Below are 22,223 nucleotides of genomic sequence, written 5' to 3' on the forward strand. Positions count from 1 at the left end.
GATCATTGCAGATAGAATTATCTGATCTGTAGAACGCCAACACACACGGATTCACTCATTTTTATTATTAGTAGAAATAGATGAACGAATGCAATGAAACAAATATTTCTTTTCTAAAAATTTGAATCCTCAATTTAGAACACAGATTTAAAAATCGACTACTCACATGCTCTTTTCTTTGAAAGAATACCATCGATTGAATGTTTATGTCCACCGGAACCCTTCTGAGCACTGTCCAGTTCATCTTTTCCAAGCTTCGTCTGCCCCAGCATTCTATTGTAGGCAGACGAGTCTTTGGATACTCTATCTCGCCCCTCCCAATTGAAGAGGCTCGAACTGTCTCTTTTGCAATCGTCCTTGTGTTCTTGATCGCTAGATGCACCCTTGGGTCTGTTGCCACCAATAACTCCAGGTCGAATGCTGCCCGTTTCCTGAAAAAAAATTTAACCATCTGAGTACTTTGAATTGAGTAAACCGAAATAAATTGCAAAAATTCAACATTTTTTTTTTTTTTTTTGCAAATAATTTTTAGCAGGAAAAGGTTATAAACTTTGAAAGTACAAATTCCCTAAATTTGATCAAATTTAAAATGCATTTTGGTTAAAATTCATTCATTTTACAAAATATTCAAAGATTTTTTTTTCTCAAAATATACTCAGTAAAGTAATATTTAAACATCTTTGAAGGGAGTGACTAAAATGACCTATAAATGAAAAAACACGTATAATAAAAAACTTAATAAATAATGATTGTTACAAACTACATTGATTATATTCATTTAAAAGTAACTAATCGCATTCGAAGATAGTATTTATCGTCACATCAGTCAACTCTGATGAACTATATCAGCAAAAGAAAGTTTGGTTTTAAACCAATCTCTAATAATAGACATGCAGCATTTTAACTGGTAAGTTATAAACGCAGAATGGTGAAATCAAAATCGGTCCAATTGTTAAGTCTGCACTGCCAGACTTTTATTTTCCGTTATATTTCGAAAGTTTAAAGCGGCGATGAAAGGGAAGGAAACTATTGACGATACATGTAAAGATTAAGAACTTTTATATTAAGTAAAAAAAAAATTCGAAATTGGTGGAGTGCTTGGTATTTAGAAGGTGGCTGTTTTCTTTTTCTGAATATTTTAAATGCACAAGTCATTTTAAAGTTTTTAAAGATATTATGTTATTGCATATACTAGAAAAAATTAAATTTTAAAATAAAAAAAATATACAAAAGTGGAAAATCATACCTTTATTGTAGGCCCTTTATACACATTATATATTATGTCTTATTATAACAAAAAAACAATGGTAATTTAAATTAAACTTGGTCAGCAGGCATAGAGCACTCTGATTGGTTAGTAGAGGCGGCTAATTGACAAATAAAACTAGCGAAATCGGTCCATTTGTTAAGGTTTCATTTCGCAATATATCTCGAAATTTTAGTGCGGTGGGGAGTCGGCAAATACTGATGACGCATCTTGGGATTAAGAACATTCAAATGAAAGAAAAACTTACGAACTCAGCTCAGCGGTTGTGGTTGCAGAACTCTATCGCAGTTTTCTCCCATAAAAATGTACAATATTATTTTTAAAACATCTCACAAAAAAGATAGAGTGGTGAACAAGCAATTATCGTTGATAAGCATTTATAGGAAACCAAAAGAGGTGAAATCAACCAGCGATTGGAAACTGAATCTTTGGATTTCATGGTTATTTTAACCACATAAATATCATTATTATTATTATTTATTTGAACTTATATATAGTCACATTTTATTTTGTTATTTATTTATTTCCAAATTTTCTAGAATAAAAAATTATTAAACTTATATAAAAAATTTGTTTTCAGTATTTGCTGAATTTTAAATATTATATTTATTACTAGGATTTATTGAAACTGGAGGAAATTTCTCAGTTTGATACATTAGAGCTTTTAAGGAGTAATGCATCAATCAGATGCGTTTTCTTCAGTTTAGCTGGAAATTTGGCGAGTATGGAATAAGAAGTCAGTGTTGCCATTACAGAAAGCTTAAAGATGAAGTGACATACCTGATAGCGGTTGAGAATCTTGGAGACGCATCCGTGTGAAACCCGGAGTTGGCGACTGATAACGCAAGGCCGGACTCCAGCTGCCGCCATCTCCACGATTTTGAGCCTAACATGGTTGGGAAGGGGTCGTCCGTTTATGAACACACCACCGAGCTGATTAACGCGGCCTTGACCTATTAAAAAGAGGGAACATATATCATTTCGAATTTAAAATTTTAAATAATATAAATTGAATGAAATATCACTGAAAACAATGAAGTTAAAATGTATTCTGTTTTTTTTCTTCACAGCCACGTTCGAATATAATTAAACACTCAAAAGCATAAATTTACATAGCAAAGGTTTTTTTTTTTTTTTTTTAAATTTTTACATTCTGGATACCTCTATAGATTAAAATGATTTTTTTTAATTCCTTATATTTAGAAGAAAAATTTTTACATACCTCTAATATACATTTTTATAGGTAAACAAAAGAATAAATTTGGGCATTAATTGATGAGCATTAAAAAGAAACACTTTAATACCATTGTTTGATAAATGAACACGAGAAACCTTAGCAAATATAATTTTCTGACTACCAGCTTTAAGTTATAATTTTCTAATAACTAGTTTTAAATCTTTAAGCACCCTGTTGCTTTATCTAGTAGTTAAAATTACAATAATTAGTAATTAATCGCCTTTAGTGACCATTTGTTTGTCTACCATTTTTATAATATTAATTCAGTCATTCTCAACCAACTCTGATTGCTTACATTTTATCATAAATTTATATCATTTTTGATTCTGTTTTATCATATCTATGTATACTATTAAAATAATATTTTAAGCTTTACTTTTGAAATAAATACAGAACAATTTGAAATAACATAAAGCATCTCGTTTTCTATAACTTTTGTTTCACATACAAAATTACAAAATCAATTGGCAAATAATACTGATGAAATCAGCTCTGGAGGCTCTTTCAAAATCTTATTTCACTATATCTCTAAAAGATAGAGGGGTGTTGGGAGGGGCAAAAAATTAAATTAGTGCTGGAGGCTCAGGACTACCCTCCTTAGAAAATGTATAATAAAGCAGTATTTTGAGATTCTTCCAAAAATTTATAATAGTGGAAGGCAATCAAACATTTGATTTCATATCTAGAAGTCACGAGTTTTCATATAAGATGAAAACTGGCGAAATCGAACCAATTATTGGTGCTAAGAAAACCAGTTCATTAATTTAAATACAAAAGTTATGAGTTGGAAATTCTGAAAGTTATAGAGCCTCTAGGAAAACAAACTCGTCTGATGAAGTGCTCATCTGCTTTCAACAGAAATGAGTTAAACGTGTTCCAAAAACTCTAATGAAATACTTCAAATAAGGATAGCTTTTTTTTAAAGAAAAATTATTTAGTAAAATACAATATTTAAAAAGATGCAAACCCCAATTTAATAAAGGATGCTTATGAACTGAATACCATTTTCACTTTTAAACACACGAAAAGAAATGTTTTCATCCAAAAATGTGATATCAACATTTTGTTGGACCTCCACATTTTAGAGTTTGAATCCGGAGAATAAAATTAAACACACGAAGAGAAATGTTTTCATCCAAAAATGTGATATCGATATTTTGTTGGACCTCCACATTTTAGAGCTTGAATCCAGAGAATAAAATTTGGAATTATGTCTGCCTGACTCTTTGTAAGCAGAATGTCTCAAAAATTGAACAAGCTGTAAAATGAAATTCGGCGTGTGGTCTTTACAATCGGAGTTTAAATCCGAATGGATTTAATGGATTGTCTTGGTCTACTTATACATGTATAGATAAATGCGACAATTAAAAACGCTGAAGATTAGAAGAATAAATTTTATTACTTGATTTTCATACTAAAACTGTGGATGATGTGCTTCAAATGTTGGATCCAATCGGTAAAAAGAAAATGCATGGTATATTCTCTTTAATATATTACAAAGTTAAACACAAAGCACAACAAACCTCGCAAATGCAGCAAGAAGTTACCATTTACTACTACTACAAGAGAAACTTCCTGCTATTTTATTTATTTTTCTTTGCAAGGCTTCATAAAGTGAATCTGCTTCGTAAAGATATAAATCTTACATATCTAAGGTATTCGATTGAAAAAAAGTGTGCGAAGCTCCAATTTAACTTTTAAATTTCTAATTTCTATTTTATTTCTACGATTATTAAGAAAGAAAATTTGGATGAAACAGCTAAAAATGGAATTGTATAAAAATGATGAGGAATTTTGTTTCTTATTTTATTTGAAAATTAATGTTTATTCCAGTTTAACCCTTTCTAGGGCCGTGGGAAGTGTGCTTCCCACCAAATGTATCAATATTTGTATGAAATTATGTAGGTTGGCATAAGTTCTGACACACTTTTTTTGAAAGACAGAAACTTAGATGCTTCAGTTCTTTATCTCACACAAATTGATATGTCTTGATTTGTTACTTAATTATTAATTAACCAAATTAATTAGTTAATCAAATTAAATTTATCTAATAAGCTAAATGAATCCCTTTTCTTATTCTAATTTCAAGCCTAAAAATATTTAAACATAATATGACTAGAAAAAAATGTCCCTTTAAAGGGTTAATATAATTTTAAGGGTTTACCATACACCCAGGAAGTTTGGAATAGGTCACTATGACAGTCATTCAAATTTTTCGATGCCATTTGGATGACATCTCTATTAATAATAATAGAGAGTAATTGAATGTAATTGCATGCGTACCTTATGGCACAACGAATCAGATCTTTTGATTTAAAACTACTAAATCTTCTATAAATAAACTTTGGATTGTAAAAATATGCACTTCAGAGTGATTTTTAATAAAAATTTAATCAATTAAAAATCAAGCGAGATTTTAGCTTCTTGAACGATAACTTCCTCAAATATTATTACAGAAAAATAATTTTTACACCGATTTAAAATTTTTTTAAAAAAACTTCTTAATATTACCAGTTTAATAGAAGCGAAAGCTTCTGTATTTTTTACAATTTCTATTTTATTGATTTATCTTTGTACAAATTAGAATAATGCATTTTAATATTGCAAAGAAACTCAAATCGATTCTTATCGTTTCATCAAACATTTAATTGAGTAATTTTTTTTTTTTTTTTTTTTTTTTTTTTGCTTTGCTGAAAGATTCTGTTTATTATTAGAACGTTCTATATGAAGAAATAGAATTTGCAAGAAAGAAAGAAAACATTAGCACGAAAGACAACATGCGATTGGAAAAAAGAGCAACGATTAAAATAGTAGAGCAATCGTGTTTTCAATGGCATTGTGAAGTTATGGGACTTGACACCATTATGGAAGTTCATTTGCACAATAAACAGAGCTGTGTAAATGTATAAAAATAAACTACTTTAATGTCTATCTCGATTTGATGCTTATAAATATTTTGTTGAAGGTATCAAGAGATCAAATTTTCGTATGAACTTTAACAATTAAACACAACCTGTATTTCGGTCGAACCAGCTGATCGCGAATGTTAGCTAGTGCAATAAAAAAGATTCATTAAGGTCAAGAAAACAAGGGAAAAAAAACCCAGCAATTGAGGAAAAAAGAAAAAGAAATGAATTAGTTGAAAAAAAGTAATAACCTACACATTTACGGAATGTTCAAGAAAAATAAATGTTTCTTCTCTGTGTAAAAAATAATAAATAATAACTTTTAATTCATGCTTCGGGCAATTATTTTACAAATTTCGATTTTTTTTAAACATGATAACTAAAATTTTTCTTAAAATATCTGAATTGAAACTAAGCATATAGTGCATTAAATATTACGAAGTGTTTTTTTAAAACTGTGGAGCAAGCTTCAAAGGTACGACCGGCATGCGGAATACAATTTGTAAATACAGTAGCTGCCGATTAATATGATCAATTCAAATCCCATGAATTTTAATAAAGTTAACTGACTGATACCAATAACCGAATTGGGTAAAATAAACTATATTTTTATTACGTCAAGAAAGGGGATAACAGCCATTGTTGTTATAAATCCCAATATCCTAAGTCTCTCAAGTACGTCAAGGAAGAATAAACCTTCCCTCAGGATTATCAATTATTTATTTAAAAAAAGTTAAATATTTATTAATTATTGTTTATAGATAATTATTTCTTAACAATTCACTCGCATATTATTCGCATCATTTTTAAAACAATGTTAAACGATGATGCATGAAGCGATTCAAAATATCAAGCGATTAATCCATTTCAACATTCGTTGCAGACATTTTTAACACATTCATCCCCGTCATAACCATCAATGTTTATTGCTTAATCTTACTCATAAAAAGCTCATGATTTTTCAAAATTTTTTGAAGGTTTGGACGTGAAATTTTTAACTGCGCTGTAGCGTTACAATGACTCATTGTAGGTAAACTAATACTTATTACTGTTAAGAACTTCGGTGTTGCCTTTAACATTCAAATGAGTTTCGTTTAAATCCATTTTACTTTCATAATTCACTCGCTCGCCTCAGAGGTTTATCCCTTTTCAATAGATTTCAAGTCGAAGAATTGGCCGTGTAATCGTCCCTTCAAATCAATCCAGACCGCTCTTGTTCAGACAAAAAAATGTGAATTCCTTCCCTGAAAAAAAGTAAGACACACAGATTTTTCCTTACAAGTACAGGAAGAAATTCCGTTGAATTCGTCGCTTGAAAATGAAGAATCGATATATTCTCTATTTCAAACCTATCAACCCTAAATAATGTAATGATCACACTAAACAAATATTTTTGGATGTATCTGGAATAGTCGATTTTGATAATATAAAGAGAAATGTAATATTAACCGTTATCACATCAAGCGGCCTCCAATGTAATGTTTAGTTTATAATTCACAAATCTGACCTCAAATTTAAAAAATCTATAAAATTTTGAAATTTTTAAAACAATGTATTATAAACTGATATATTGTAAAAGGGATTGTATTAGGCATATACATATAGAACTTGGAAGTAGGCCGACATATTCTTTACATAAAAATATAAAAAATTTTGACTTATCTTTTTTGACTTATAGGTTTTCCCAAAAGATTCTTTACACATCTTAAGAGTAAGTCGGATTATATAGAAAGATACATTTTTTTACATTAGAATAATTACTAGAACCTAAAGAAAAGGGAAATACAAAGAGTCTTTGTCAATAAATTATGTCATATGTTTAAGTGGCATATCACTTCTTTTATTTAATTAACTGACAAAATGCTCCATACAGCCCTCCTCCCCTTTTCCTTTGAGATTCTATGTTTCGTTGTAAAAATAAACTGTTTCTGCAAACCTAATTCATTTAAAATCCATCCCATAATTAAAAAACTCCCTGTATATTATTTGTAACACTACATGGGGGAATGACCAAATGCGATAAAAAAAAGTTGTAAATTTATGCATTTTTTTTTTTTTTTTTTTTTTTTTTTTTGTGAATAAAAGAATAGCAGACATTTAAATGAAGGAAAAAAAAAACTAGTATTTAACATTGTAACTCTTTAATTCGAAACTATTTTAATTTGAAAGTTTATTAGAATACAGCAAAGCTTTTCATTTAACCTAAAGCTTCAGTGATTATACACACAAAGGGATATAAAAATTTAGCCTTTCTAATGATAAAAATTATTTGAAAAACGAATTCAGTGCAAAAATCTCAATTTTTTTCACATTTTTTCTGAAAAAAATATTTAAATAAATTTTTTTTTGAGGGATTCTTTCAGTTTTTTTATCATAGACGCCATTTAAAAGCACAAAACCAATCTTTCCATTTTCATTAAATAAAGAGAAAGACCTCCGAATAAAATCGAATGCTTTAAGATTTCAATTTTTTTCATTTTTTTTAAACGTCGCTATTCTTGTGTTAACAGTTCTAGTAAATGGAGCATATATTATAGACTTAGCATTTCTTTGTGTGTGGCATCTAACATGCTGAAATAACAGCCATATAAATCCAACTTCTCCTAACAATGTACTACTTTAATTGGACAACTAAGTTGTCCCCAACCTTCCTTTTACAATTTTTTCGTGGGCCACTTGTTAACAAAGGGGATGGGCAAACAAACAGAATTTTACGATATTCTTGTTATTTTTCCATAACAAGCTCGCATGCATCTGCATTGGACAAGACAAAAGCCTGTAAAACCATCAAAGGGGGCCATAAAAGTCGTCTGGTACTTCTCTTCATCAGAAGTATCGAGAGAATAAATACCCTGTTGCAGACGACTTCATTCCATCAACAGGTACCAAAAGAGAAAGTTGTAAAATTCTTCCCCGTGGTTGTAGGGTGGCGAAACCCAATAAATTTCCTCCCTGTCAGTGTTGATTAGGTAGCATAGAGAAGGGGGAGGAGTCAGAGTTTTTAAAGGGCCAGAGTAGGGAAGGCTGGAATGATGGATATCGTTTGGTTCCGGTGGTTGATTTTGACTGTAGGGTGAAATTAGAACACCTTTGAGAACCAACCGCCGTGCCCTATAATATTGCTTTTCGGAAAAGAACGCCGTTGGAAGTACATTGACTCTATGGAAGGTTTTGTGTTCAAAATATTGCATTTTACTTTGATGCTATTTAGTATAGCATTTTTTTAAGTCTGCCAGCAAAAATTTAAAAAAAAAAATGACTTTTTTTAATTAAAAATTTAGGGAGCTTCGCTCGCTGCTCGCCAATTCCGATGTTGTCCAATACTGTATGCGATGTTCATCAGTACCAGTTAGGGCTAAATCCTAGGGACGGGTTCCGCCAAATTTGACGCCAAACTTTAAAGTTAAAGTCGCCAGCGTCTCTTGAAAATAGTCATAATACTGAGAAATAAAATTCTGAAGATTACAGCTTCCGCGGGGCTTGGCGAGAGAAATTTGGTGGAAAATTGCCAAATGGTACCCGTCCCTAGAACTGTACCCCAGTTAGCACGTTTTTATACTCCACTGGCGATTTGTTCAATGCTGGAATCTTAATCGTTCCATATTGGAAACATACATTTTCCGATTCACCTTCTTCCAATTCTAAACTCAAAGCCGCAAAATGAGAAAATACTTTGCTAATATCTCTAATATCTAAATATTCAATCAATTTTCACATTTTACCGCCAACTTAGCAGCTTCACGACCAGATTTTCTTTTCAAATGGCCAGATTCTAGCTCAATATTTCTTTTCTTTTCTTTTTCTTTTTTTTTTTTTGTCGTGTCTATGACATAACCGAATCAAATGAGTCCTGATTACTGCTTCTGCAATTTGCTTGATGTTATCGTCATACAAGTCTATCAATGACGGCAAGACTCCCATTTCTGTCAGATTAACACTCATAGCTGGACACTCAAAGATGTGGCATGGTGTCAACTGCTTTTCTTCATCAAAGATGAAGAAAAGAAATTCTTCTCCCCCCCCCTTTATCTGATATCGCTGGACACTCCATTACTATTTGGAAAAGCAATGCTGGATTAATACATATATTGCTTAGATGTTTTGACGATTGTTAACAAAGAGAAGAAAAATTTTCGTTATTCGAAAAAGGTAAACAAACCAGAAGTTTATTCAATAGTGCTGCCACAAAGGATGTGTCTAAAAGTAGAATTAATGCATAATATTGTTTAAATTTATTTGCTGTTAATTTGGTGTTAATTAAAGTTTTACTTTTCTTCTCTTTGTCACCATTTCACCGTCAAGAGCAACGTAAATATTTACTCTGACTTAATAATTATTTTCATTGATTATTTCAAACAATACTGGTAAAACAAACCTCAAATGTCATGGATCAGGTGACTCGCTATCTACCAATCACAAAACAAATAAACTGCAATACTTTCGTAAAATATTTTTTATATAAAAGATAGATTTCTTTATTTGTTTTAATTGAATGAAGGAAAAATGCACATGTAATTTAAATGTGTAAAAGCCCTTATTAAAAAAAAAAAAAATGTTGTAATTTTTTCTATCTTGGTACTATGGCATGACAAGAACAATACCCGAATCTACTTTCTTCGTCAAAATTCCATATTATGCTAAACCTGCAAGAGGACATTTCATCATCAGAAGCAAAGGCGTTTTTCTTAGAATCGACCCTATGACACAGAAACCGAGGGATTATTACTACAACGGCTTTATTGACTCTATTACTAACGGTTGTTCTGCAAACTGAATACTGATGAAGATAGTTCATGCTCTCGTCATATGAATGAATTAGATGCGATTTTCCCATTTTATTCTGAAATCCATTGATCTTCTAAAACGGTATAGCCAAATTTTGCTATCGCCATTTTATTACACGATAATATAATAAAATGCACATTTTTATTCTTATAATGTATATAATAATATTAGATTTCCTCTAAGTTTATAAATCATGCATTAAAGTTCTAATGGCTTAATGAGGATAAACGAAGTTCGAAATATAATTTTCTGCCCCCACCTCGTCGCTGTCAACAACTTAAAAAGTATAAATGGCACTCGCCCAATTAGCATAAAATATCGTACGATACCTCCACAACGTTATTCAATGCTCCGAATGTCGGACAATATTGTGAGGATATCACAGTAATATTTTTGGGCATTTTGTGCTAATAGGAAAGGAATATAATGATATATATATCATATATAGATGCCGTTTTATTTGTTCCCTTATCATATTTGACTTCAATAAGAAGAATAAATGCATTAATTTTTCGTCACCATGGTGCTTTTTTAGATGAGCATCCGGGGCATCTCTACACCCCCTTTCCCCGATTCCCAGTGGCGTAGCAAAGGTTAGTGGCGTCCGAGAGATAATATTTTTTTCACCAACTGTCATCAACTATGGTTTTCCTATTATCACAAGATATTTTATTAATATAATGATTATTTTGAATACCAAACAATATATCATAATGTTGTTGGACAAATTGTTCCAATAGGGTTTGCAGGAGTTAATTCGCCGTTTTATCGTATTAAACTTTAAAAACTGGCATAATCGCACTAATATTTTGTCTGCATTGGCGCTCTGGACAAGTATTTACTTCTTGCCCGGGTCACTAGCCATTGACTCTGTTACATTCGCACCCCATTTTGTAGCAACTAGAAAAAGGGGTGAGGAAAGGATATACCGAGATGGACATCATAATAAATTTGTGATCAGATGATCAAGATGGCGTCTAAGCCGATAACTCCCCTCCCCCCTTCCCCTCTTCTAAATTTACAATCCACATCAGCTGCTCTGAGAATCAGATTAAAAGTGAGCTGTGGCCGTATGTTGGATTTTGGGTAGAACTGAACGTCTAACAGAAACGGAACTTTCACCGTTAGACCAACTAGGCACCATTCCGACTGCATTAACAATTATTAAGTTTGCGTCTTAAATATAATGTTACAGACCATTTCAGAAACTGTTTAAAATTAATTATTTTCATATATATAATCTGTGCTTTTGTATCGCTTATTTAGAATATGTATACACAATTTCAAAGCGGATCTACGGAGAATTGTGAATTTCTATGCGATTTTCATACATATATTTATATTTTAGTAGTGTTTGTTGTAAGAAGTAATATATTCCGAAAGATGTGATGTGCGTGACATTAATCATGTTTACTCAAAAGATTTCAAAATCGTTCAATGTCACGTTATCAATAAAACGATTACGCAAGTTACGATAGCTATCAGCGATTTTATCTGTCATAAAGTGATTCCTACCGAGGTAGCGTGGCCGAGTGGTCTAAGGCGCTGGTTTTAGGCACCAGTCTTTCGAGGCGTGGGTTCGAATCCCACCGCTGCCAGGTGAAAATTTTTTCACATTAAAATGGTTGCGATTGAGATTTATGGTATTAGCGAAAAATATTCAAATTTACAGAAACAAAAACAGTTATTATTAAAGAAAAATGACGAATGTCAAATTTGTCAAAACAAATGTTTAGCATAAATAAAATGTAATAACTGCTCATATTATATAATGTATAAATTTATGAAGTGGCATTTGTCGTAGTGGTTCAAGTCATTACATTAAAATTTTATATTTTAGCATGAACGACTTCTTGAGATACCAACGACTTTAAAACCTTAATTTGAACTAGCAAATTAAATTGTTACAAAATACTATTAAACCTTATTCTATAATCAATATGATGTATTTTTGATTAATTATACATGCACTAAATAACTTTTTTATTTTCAGCGAAGGCTATATAAATCTTTATAAATAAATATAAAGAATACAGATAATAATAAATTAAAATTTGATTTTAATTAAAAATTTATTGATGAATTAAAATTCTTAAATTTTTCAAATTTATTTAAATTTAAATTACAAAAATTTAAAGCCAAAAATGTAAGCAAATAATTGTTAAATTACACAAAATTTTCCGGAGAGAAACAAAAATAGTATTGATGTAAAAATGAAATAAAGGAGTAAGCATTGGTTCTATGCAAGAATTAGAAATTACTTATTTAATTGTTTTGCACTATAAAATAAATAAATTAATTAATAAACCCTCCTGACAAATTATTTTTTCTATGAATTTTTCAAACAACTAGAATTAGAGTAAAGCATATAATTTAATATCGATTCCTATTTATTTGAAAAGCTTGATAAATATTTCAAGCTGTCCCGATTCGCTTATTATTTTGCTTTTTTTTTTTCCTGTTTGGCATGCTATTATTCCATGGCAATAATTGATTCCTGGATAAATTATTAAATAAATTATGTTAATGAGTTAACTGTATTTCTAATACAACATCGAATCTTGACATTTTAATTACGGTTCCAAGACAACGCCGTCTTTTTTTTTTATTACATACTTTCTGCTGCACATATTCTGTGCCTAGCATGTAGAACTGCGTGATGAAGGAACTTCATCATCGCGATATATCTCCCAACATATATCGATATTTTCCGATATATCGCAATATCATTATTTATAGCTATCATAAGTTATAAATAGCATCTCTTAACATATTGACTGATCAGAGCAACTCCAAATAAAAGGAAGTTTCAATTTATATATTAAAAATATTTGTTTTCTTTTGAATAAAAATAGTCAGAAAATAATCTTTTTAAAAACCTTTTAATAAATTGTGTCAATGCCAAAGCAATGTCTACATGTTACAATTTATAACACTTTATTTAAAACAAGCATTTTTATATATTAGAATATGACAGCATTTATAAATATTAACAAAAATTCTATATGAAGGTGAAACAACGATGAACAACAAAAATAAGCACTAACCAATAACCAAAGCGAAATCGAAAAAGCAAATTGATTGTGAATATCGAATTATTGTATCGCGATTAATCATGAGCTGTTATTCTTGATCATGATTTCTATAAATCGATATGTCAAAAAATCGATTTTTCAAAAATATCGATTTTTTTTTCGATAAATCGAAAATCGGCACAGCCCTACTAGCATGATTAATTATTTTTTATTTAATAGTTTTTTTTTTTTTTTCATTTAGAAACAACAGAATGAATCCTAGCTCAATGCTTTCAGCGCCACTTAAAAATCTGTCGAAACATCATCACTTACCCGTTCTCCCTTTCTATCTCAGGTTCTAAAAATCATTTGTATATTCCGCCCCCTTACAGCCTATTTCTGGTTCCGCCACTTATACCAACCAAAACACAAACTCGCATGATTGATTCGCAGCTTAGTATTGAAAACTGAGCTGCGGGGGGGGGGGGAAAGCCGTCGTAACAGGAATGCTCAGAGTTTAGAGTAGAAAACGAAAGCTACATACAATTGGAGACAAAAATAAAATCAACGAGAGAAATAAAAAAGAAATGTTGAGAGAGGAAAAGGAATAAAAAAAAACAACATTCGAACTTCGGAGCGGTTCCTTTTTAATCCGCAGGTGGGCTCTGCAACGACAAAACGATCCTCCATTCACGTAATCTTTCTGAAGTCGCCGAAATAAAAGACAGTGGGCGTTATAGCGCGTCAAAAGTTCCACCAGGTTCTTCTTTTGTGTTCATAAAGAGTTATGAGTTTGTCGTTTGGCATTCCGAATGTTCTGCGGCACAAAGGTTGAGGTCTTTGGCGGCGAGGCTAATGCGAAATGAGAGAAAAATCCAAGAATTCCCTTAATATACGCGAGAAATTTTGTAGCCAGAGAGTTATTGCGTGTGGAACATGCAATTCTGAAAATTGTTCTATTTGAAAAGAACAGTTAGTTAATAGTTCGAGTTGAGATGTTATTTAGAGAAAATGCAGACGATACTGACTTTTAAAATTGTCTAAATGTTTTAATAAAAAAGAAGGGGTCGGAAAAAACACCCTGAAATTAATTGTTATTTTTGGAATCTTTTCCAAGGATGTCTTTTATCTTCTCATTATATATATTTTGGAGTTTCTTTTCCTATGTAGTTTATTTATGCTGTGTTTATGCACTGAAAATTTTCTGTTCAGATATTTATTGTATTCAAATTGAGCCTTTGTTAAAGAACAAAAGTATAAACAATGTTTTTACTTGATAGTATAGTTTGAATACTCTTTTTCCCGCTTTATGCCAGAAGGATTTTATGCTTTGTGAATTTTTTTCTAGAATGCATTCTCGAATAATTTTTTTTTTTTTTTGTATTTGAATTATCTAAAAATTTGTAAATTTACATAATTAATTCCAATAAAATCCGGACTGTTTTTTAAAAGTATGATTTGATGGAGTTTAAGCCCCAACTACAGAAAATGTAAACATTATTGCCTGGCAAAATACAATAGTTCTCACGATCTTTTTCTTACATATTCAAAAACAGAAATCTAAAATGCCAAACATTTTATTTCTGAAAGTGTAAATAATCATCTTTTATTTCATATTTGGGAAAATTTATAGGTATATTTTTTAATATATATTCACCGCAAATAATAAAATTTATTTGCTTTAAAAATTACTGTATATTTCATTCTATATTACAGCTTTAAATATTACTAAATAGTATTAATTATTGCAAGGACAGGTTGTTCTAAATATAGGATTCAAACTTATTCTTAGGAAGCTACAATGAAGTTAGCCAATTAAATTATTTTATTTTCTAATTTTAACGCAGTTTTCTTTTTTAAGTATCCATCAAATTTTATTTTATGATTTAAATAATTTTATTTTAAAAATTTGACTTAGCAATATTAAAACATAACGAATATATAAACTTAATAAATAAATGAATTATCCGTTTTTGAATTGTCTTTTTAATGGATGATTTGTGATGGATATTTTATTATTAATATCATAATTTTCTTTTTCGGTATTCGAAAGACCGAAGCAACAAGAAATTTAGAACATATATGAACTGAACATGTTCGTGTAGTAGTGGCATGTGTGTCAAACAATAATAATGGAACGACTATTAAAGTGTTAACGCTTAAATAATACAACTAATTTGCAGTTGTCAGTATAGTAACAGTTAACATGTATCCCTTTTTGCCAAATTGGTGACTTATCTTAAAGTGATGCGATTATTTTAGATTACTAGGATTTCAACTGATGGCATTTTGCGACGGTGATAATTGTAGCACATAACAGTCAAGGGCTGTAAAAATGTAAAAAATAATTTAAACTCGGGAAGAAAAATTAATAAAATTTGAGAAAACAATAAAGACATTTCAGAATGCTTAGGACAGCAGTAAGCAAACGATAACAGAAAATAATAATTAAAAAAAAATGGAGTATACATAATAACAAACGATTTTTTGCACAAATGTTTTTTCTGCTAAGTGGCAGTTATCAAGTATACTAGGTTCAATAGCACTATTTCGATTCATTCATTTAATCATTATAATTAACAGTATCAGCAAGGTTGATATCATAATAAAATTTCGACACTTAAAGACTTTCTTTAAATGCGTGTTTGTAATTACAATCTGTAAAAATAAGTATGATGGCATTAAACATCAGTGTATAAGTAGTTTTTCTATCAAATATTTCTTTTAAAAACAAGTGGCTAAGTCTGATGCTATAACTTCAGATCGATGTACTTGTAAATGTAATTCTTAAACATATCTCTTTTCAGGAAATTAAATAAGCATAATATTATACGATATGGTTTGAGATATCACCTGAAATAAACAATGAAAATATACTTATTTAGCTATTAAATACTTATATGACCGTATGCTAAAAAAATATCTTGATTAGTACGTTATACATTTTAGTAAAAAAAAAAGGAATGGATTTTTTTTTAAATTCATATTTCCTTCTTTTAATAGTTAGCAGTTGAAAGCCATAATAAAAATATAAAAAATAGAACTAAAAGTATTATTATCTTTTTTCATTAACGCCGAGTATATATTCCTAGGAATAAACGAAAGAATTTAAAAACAAAAGTAGATATAAACCGAACAAAGTAAAACTGTGCAAACTTAACAAAATTTCGTAAATTGGAGTTTTCAGAATTTTTTAAAATTGTTAGCTGTCTTTATGAATCCAGAATTTTTCCCTAAGTTGCCCTATATTAACAACATTAAAAACTTTTTGCAAATTAGCAAATAGTTTTTATATAGTAAAGGTGAAAATAAATAAAATACATTTTAGCTTAACCATTTAAAGGGCCATTTTTTTCTAGTCATATTATGTTAAAATATTTTAGGCTTGAATTAGAATAAGAAAAGGGATTCATTTATCTTATTAGATAAATTGAATTCGATTAATTAATTAATTTGGTTAATTAATAATTAAGTAACAAATCAAGACATCATTTTGTGTAAGATAAATAACTGAAGCATCTAAGTTTCTGTCTTTGTAAAAAAAATTGTCAGAACTTATGCCAACCTACATAATTTCATACAAAGATTGATAAATTTGGTGGGAAGCATACTTCCCACGGCCCTGGAAAGGGTTAAATGAAAATTTATTGAACAACTTTCATTAAACACTAGCCGCCTTTGACGATCATCTGGTTCACCGGGATTAAAGATCGATAAAATTTTTAATTAAATATTTTATGTAACTAGATCTTAATTGTTTCTTCAGTAAAATATTTTTAAACTTCAAATTTTAAGAGATAAATAATTTATACTATTTTAGAAGCCTTACGTCAGTCTATTCATTTTACTATGCATTTCCCTTATTTTCTATCAGTTTTTTAAACATTCGAAAAAATTGATACCTTTTGCTATTTTTAGCTTTTTAACAATAAAACCTAATTTCTAACCTGAAACAATGTAACATTTGACCTTTTTTTTTCTTATTTTAAATTTAAATATTTTATAGAATTTAATTCCCCAGAATTAAATTCCCCCCATAATTAAATAAATATATCTTTTGCTTTCTAAAAATCTGCTTTGACAATAATGATTTGGTTAGTTACAGGATAATAATTCGGTTTGTAAAACAATTATCAATAACTTTCGTATTCTTCCAGAATTCTTGTGTTTTTATATTATTATTCTTTCGGAAATCTTCCGATTCTGTTCGAATCTATGCTTAATCAGTTTTTTTATTATTTTTTAAATTGATTAAATACAGGAAAAAGAATTTGTATATAAAAAGAATTGGTATTACTGCATTTTCTTTTTCTTTTGAAATTTAAGATGTACAAAAATAATTTTTGTATCATTAATAATTTCGAAAGCTATAACGAAATAAACGTCAAAATTTTGCCTAATTTCTAATTAAGAATCTAATTAAAATTTCGAAAAAAAAATCTCATCGAGGTGCATATTTTCACCTTCCAAAATTTATACACATTTGTCAAGTTTGGCATTTCTATGTCAAACGATTTATCTCGTAGAATGCTCATTTTAATATTGAATTGTATTTAATTTTTAGAAACAAAGCTATTTTGTTATTATCATTATTAATTTAATAAAATAATTTAATTTTTAAAAAGTTTGTAAACGAGAAGGAAATTTATTTGAAGAATATGCAAATAAATGAAGAAGTAATACGAATCTTGAAAGAATAGAATATATAATTAATTTGGAACTGATTCAAAAGCGCAATCGTTTCCTTTATCGTTTCCTTCCCTTTTATTCAAGGTATTTTTATGAAAAATACCAAATGATTTGTGTGTTATTAATCATTTGATAAAATGTTACTGAAACAATAACTTATAATTAATCAGTGATTATTCTTTCACAACTGCACCAATTTATTCTTTTGCCGAAAATAAATTAGCTCAAAATGATCCATTTATCACGGCACATTTATTCCATACTCGTTTTTAAACAGTATCGTGCAAACGGGAGTAATGAATTTCACAGCAAATTACATAGTTTGGACGCCATTTAAATACAAAAATAATGGATTTCACAGAAGATTGCGTAACAGTGGTTAATCACACCGAAAAAATCAGATCGCAAAATCTTCACACCAAAAAAGACAATTCTCTTTTTATTTCTACACTATTCCCCAGAAAAAAGCACTCGGGACATGTGCCTTTATCTCAATATAAATCACTCATTTCCAGCTCAGTGTTCTTTCTGTATTAACGGCGAATCGTGACAATTCTTGTCCACGCCAAATTAAAAAGCGATTTAATCGCCAAGTGAATAGATTGCGCAATTTTCAACAGCCAATTTTCCTAAGGGTTCAGTGAGTGATGTTACACGTAACAAACCTCTGGGACCCGTCTAGTGGAATGGTCTGCGCCATTTAAATAATAAATCACCCTGAATCTGCGATATATCACAGTAATGCACTTGTGCAAGGCTCTTCTTGGTAAACCTTTTGGGAAATGTCGCTTTTGCGCAAGCATTGGCGACTAAATGTGGGCTCCCGTCGTCGCCATTTCGCTTAGTTGTCGGAATGAATGTTGAATAATTAGATTACTAGAGAGCACAGACATGTGGGTCAATGACTTTGAAAGCTAACTGTCGAATCGCTAGCATATGGTGGTCATATTTCACAGAGTAGTGTTTACGTCTACTGTTTTGAAGTTGACTGATGACTCTCCTACTGTTTTAATGATTCCATTAGCTGTGTTTGGGAAATCAGAGAAATTGAAAACACATTAGGGGTTTAAATCATTTTATTTGTACAAAACGTCGTTGTTAGAATACATGGTGATTTAATGATGACTTATGAGTAAATATAAATAATTAGCATCATGTGAGATTTTGTTGCTACTCGATGATTATGACTAAATAGTTTACGTAAAAATTGTCATATAAGAAAATGTAGGTGTTATTTTCTACTGCTTATTATTTTATGTTGAGTGTCATGATTTTTGTAGAATGTAAAGAATATATATGCAAATTAATTTATTTTTGCTTTTAAAATCAGAACGAATGTAAAAGGATAAGCATTGTTACATGGATGTCGAAATATTAATAAAATGCTTTTCATATAAATGATGTTTGCATTAATTGCAGTTTAAAATTTTTTTATACTATCAAAAATGTAATTTTATAAAATAAACTAAAAAAAAAAGAATCAATTTACGGAAAAAAAGAGGAATTTCTGAAATGCATTCTGGTACTGAAATTCAAAACATTATAAGAAATTAATAATCAGTAATCCGTAACAAAAACTAAAATGCATTTCTAAAAACCAAAATTCAAAACATTATAAGAAATTAATAATCAGTAATCCGTAACAAAAACTAAAATGCATTTCTAAAAACCAAAATTCAAATTTTTGTTTTGTTTTGATAGCATAATTTCAACTTCCTGTTGCAGGACTAATAAGTCAGACTAAGATAATTTTTTGATTAAAATTAAACCTTGAAAAATTTAGGCAATTTTTTAAAATCAAATAGGAACTTATAGATAAATTATATTTGGCATGAAATTTCCCAAAAAACGTTGAAAATGAGAATAAAACACAACTAAAAGTACGTTCTTTATAAATCTTGAAATATAACCTAAACAAAAGCTTCTATACAGATGTATTCTTATTTTTGAATAAATATATCCAAAAATATAAGCATAAATGATTGTAATAAATACTAATGAAAAATAGGAACGGCAAACTTTTCCACCAAGTCGATATTGTTTTTTGTACAAGCAGCAGAAAATAAACTAATATTTTTTCGGATAAAGTGAGTTATTTAAAGATATTTTTCTTGATTACTTAATGAAATAAATAATTTTTAAGAAAAGAAATCAGAATTTTATAAAAATGTCCCTTTTTCATTACATAGTTTGCTTCTTCCAAAGGTTAAATCCCGCTGGTGTGGTGTGGTGTGGTGTGGAGAGGGGGGTGCCAGCTCAGGTGTCGTCCTCGTCATCTGACCGCGGTTCAAAATTACGAGGTCCGTCCCAAAATAGCCCTAGTGTTGCTTCAAACGGGACGTTAATATAACTAAACTAAACTAAACTCCAAAGGTTAAATGTCAAAAGGTAAATAAAGGATTCAATACTTGTTTTCGAGAAAACTGATCATAAATATTTTTATTTCCGACTAGGGGGGGGGGCTTAGCCCCTTGCTTGCTTTTATTTGCCAATCCTGACGTCCGATACTGTAGCTAGGGTTCGTCAGTTCCAGTTAGAAAGTTTTTAAACTTCACTGGGCATTCGTTCAGCGTTGGAAATTTAACCGTATCATGATGGCTGCATACATTTACCGATCGGCCTACTTCCGATTCAAAACTCAAAGCCGGACAGTGAGAAAATTCTTTGCTAATATATCCAATATCTAAATATTGATTATTATTATTTTTTTTAATGTTTTGCCATCGATATAACAGGTTCATGATAGGTTTTTGTTTTCAAATTGGTAGTTTCTCGTTAGGTCTTTTTTTCTTCGTTTATTACTCTTTTTTTTAATCTGATATTGCTTGACGTCGCATGATTATTTAAAAAGAAACAATGCAAAGTTAACACACATACTGCTTAAATATTCAGACGATTGCTAGACAACAGACGAGAAATTTCCGTTATTTAAAAATAAATAAACAAATCGGAAAGCTATTCCTTAAAGTTGCCACAAACGGTACATTTAAAAGTAGAATTAACAAATATTATTATTTTAAACTCATATTCTATTAATTTGGTATTAATTAAAGCTTTTTTTTGTCATTATTTCACCGTCAAGTCCAATATAAATACTTAGTACGATGTAATAATAATTTTCATTTAATATCTCAAACAATACTGGCAAAACAAACCTCAAATATCATGGCTATCTATCAATCACAAAGCTTTTAATAGGCAAATTTTTCATAACTTTTTTATGTAATAGATATTACAAAAATTGATCCATTAGAAATGCTTATTCATGTATTCTGTTCATAAATTTTCAGACAAAGCATGGGAAGAAAATTTTTAGAATGTCATTTTCTTCGCAATTTGTGACAACCATTAAAAAACTATAAATGACGAAAAGGTATTCTCACAAATGCGAACTCCAATATAAGTTATAGTTAATTAATGAGTTATTTATTCATTAATAAAGTAATTTAAAGAAAAAAAACACCTCCATACTAAATTATCATAATTAAATGCTTGGATGTCCCAACATTTCTAATAAAACCTATCCAAATCACAAACCATACGAAATTCTTAAAAGTTTAAACCTCTTATCTCTTTAATATATTGTCTGTATCCTTTAAAACTCCATTTTGCGTACCAAGAACATACTTAAGATAATTAACTTTTTTCTTAATTCATCTTCATTTCAAATGCAACATAATAAAATCCGTCGTTGCCAAAGATACATCCGCTGATGATTCTTCCGTTCTAGATTTTTACAATAATTAAAGCAATGTTAATTAAATTTGTTGGCAACAATCAAATTTAACCATTCGTATTAATAACTAAATTTAACTAAGTGATGAAAAAAAAAAAACTCATTACTAGAGTTCAGCGAATATTTTTGTCATTCATTAAATCTCGCTTCTAGCATTAACAGTAATAGTATTTAATAATGTTATTGCTTCCAAATGAACTATCAGAGTTGGAAATCTTTTCTTCCTTTTTTTCTAGGTTTTTTTTCATATATCCTAGATATAAAATCTAGTTTTTACTATTCAGGTGTATTTATCTTTAATATATTGCATTCCAAATTCTATGCGTCTGTTTCGTTGTGAATTGGTCAAAATGTTGCTCCTCGTACTAAAATACCATGTAAAATTTTTTTACACAAAAGATGTTGCTACAAGACCCTAGAAAAACTTCCAACACAGTTGATTAAATGCATAAAATCGATTTTCCACTAAAATAAATAAAAATTCAACAATTAATTCATGCAAAACTAATTTTAAAAAATGAAAATAAATTATATAGGAAATCTTATTCCACTGGTTTCTTGGCTGAAATTATCTTCAGATTATTCCATT

The 22,223-nt window shown here is 29.6% G+C and overlaps 1 protein-coding gene and 1 non-coding gene across 3 annotated transcripts in view; one reads left to right on the top strand and one right to left on the bottom strand.

Moving 5' to 3' along the window:
• Positions 1-22,223, bottom strand: part of LOC129988321 (protein gooseberry-like) — a 140,459-nt gene that overhangs the window by 78,987 nt on the left and 39,249 nt on the right. For both annotated transcript variants that reach the window (XM_056096527.1, XM_056096526.1), the window contains exons 2-3: positions 2,048-2,220; positions 167-431 (exon numbers count right to left, since the gene is read on the bottom strand). In XM_056096527.1, coding sequence (XP_055952502.1) covers positions 167-431; positions 2,048-2,220 — 438 coding nt within the window. The remainder of the gene's footprint in view (positions 1-166; positions 432-2,047; positions 2,221-22,223) is intronic.
• Trnal-uag (transfer RNA leucine (anticodon UAG)) lies at positions 11,714-11,793 on the top strand. The gene has a single exon. It is a non-coding gene; the product is annotated as a tRNA-Leu (tRNA).

The sequence above is a fragment of the Argiope bruennichi genome, chromosome 10 (assembly GCF_947563725.1).
Source record: "Argiope bruennichi chromosome 10, qqArgBrue1.1, whole genome shotgun sequence".
In the NCBI taxonomy this organism is placed as follows: Eukaryota; Metazoa; Arthropoda; class Arachnida; order Araneae; family Araneidae; genus Argiope; species Argiope bruennichi.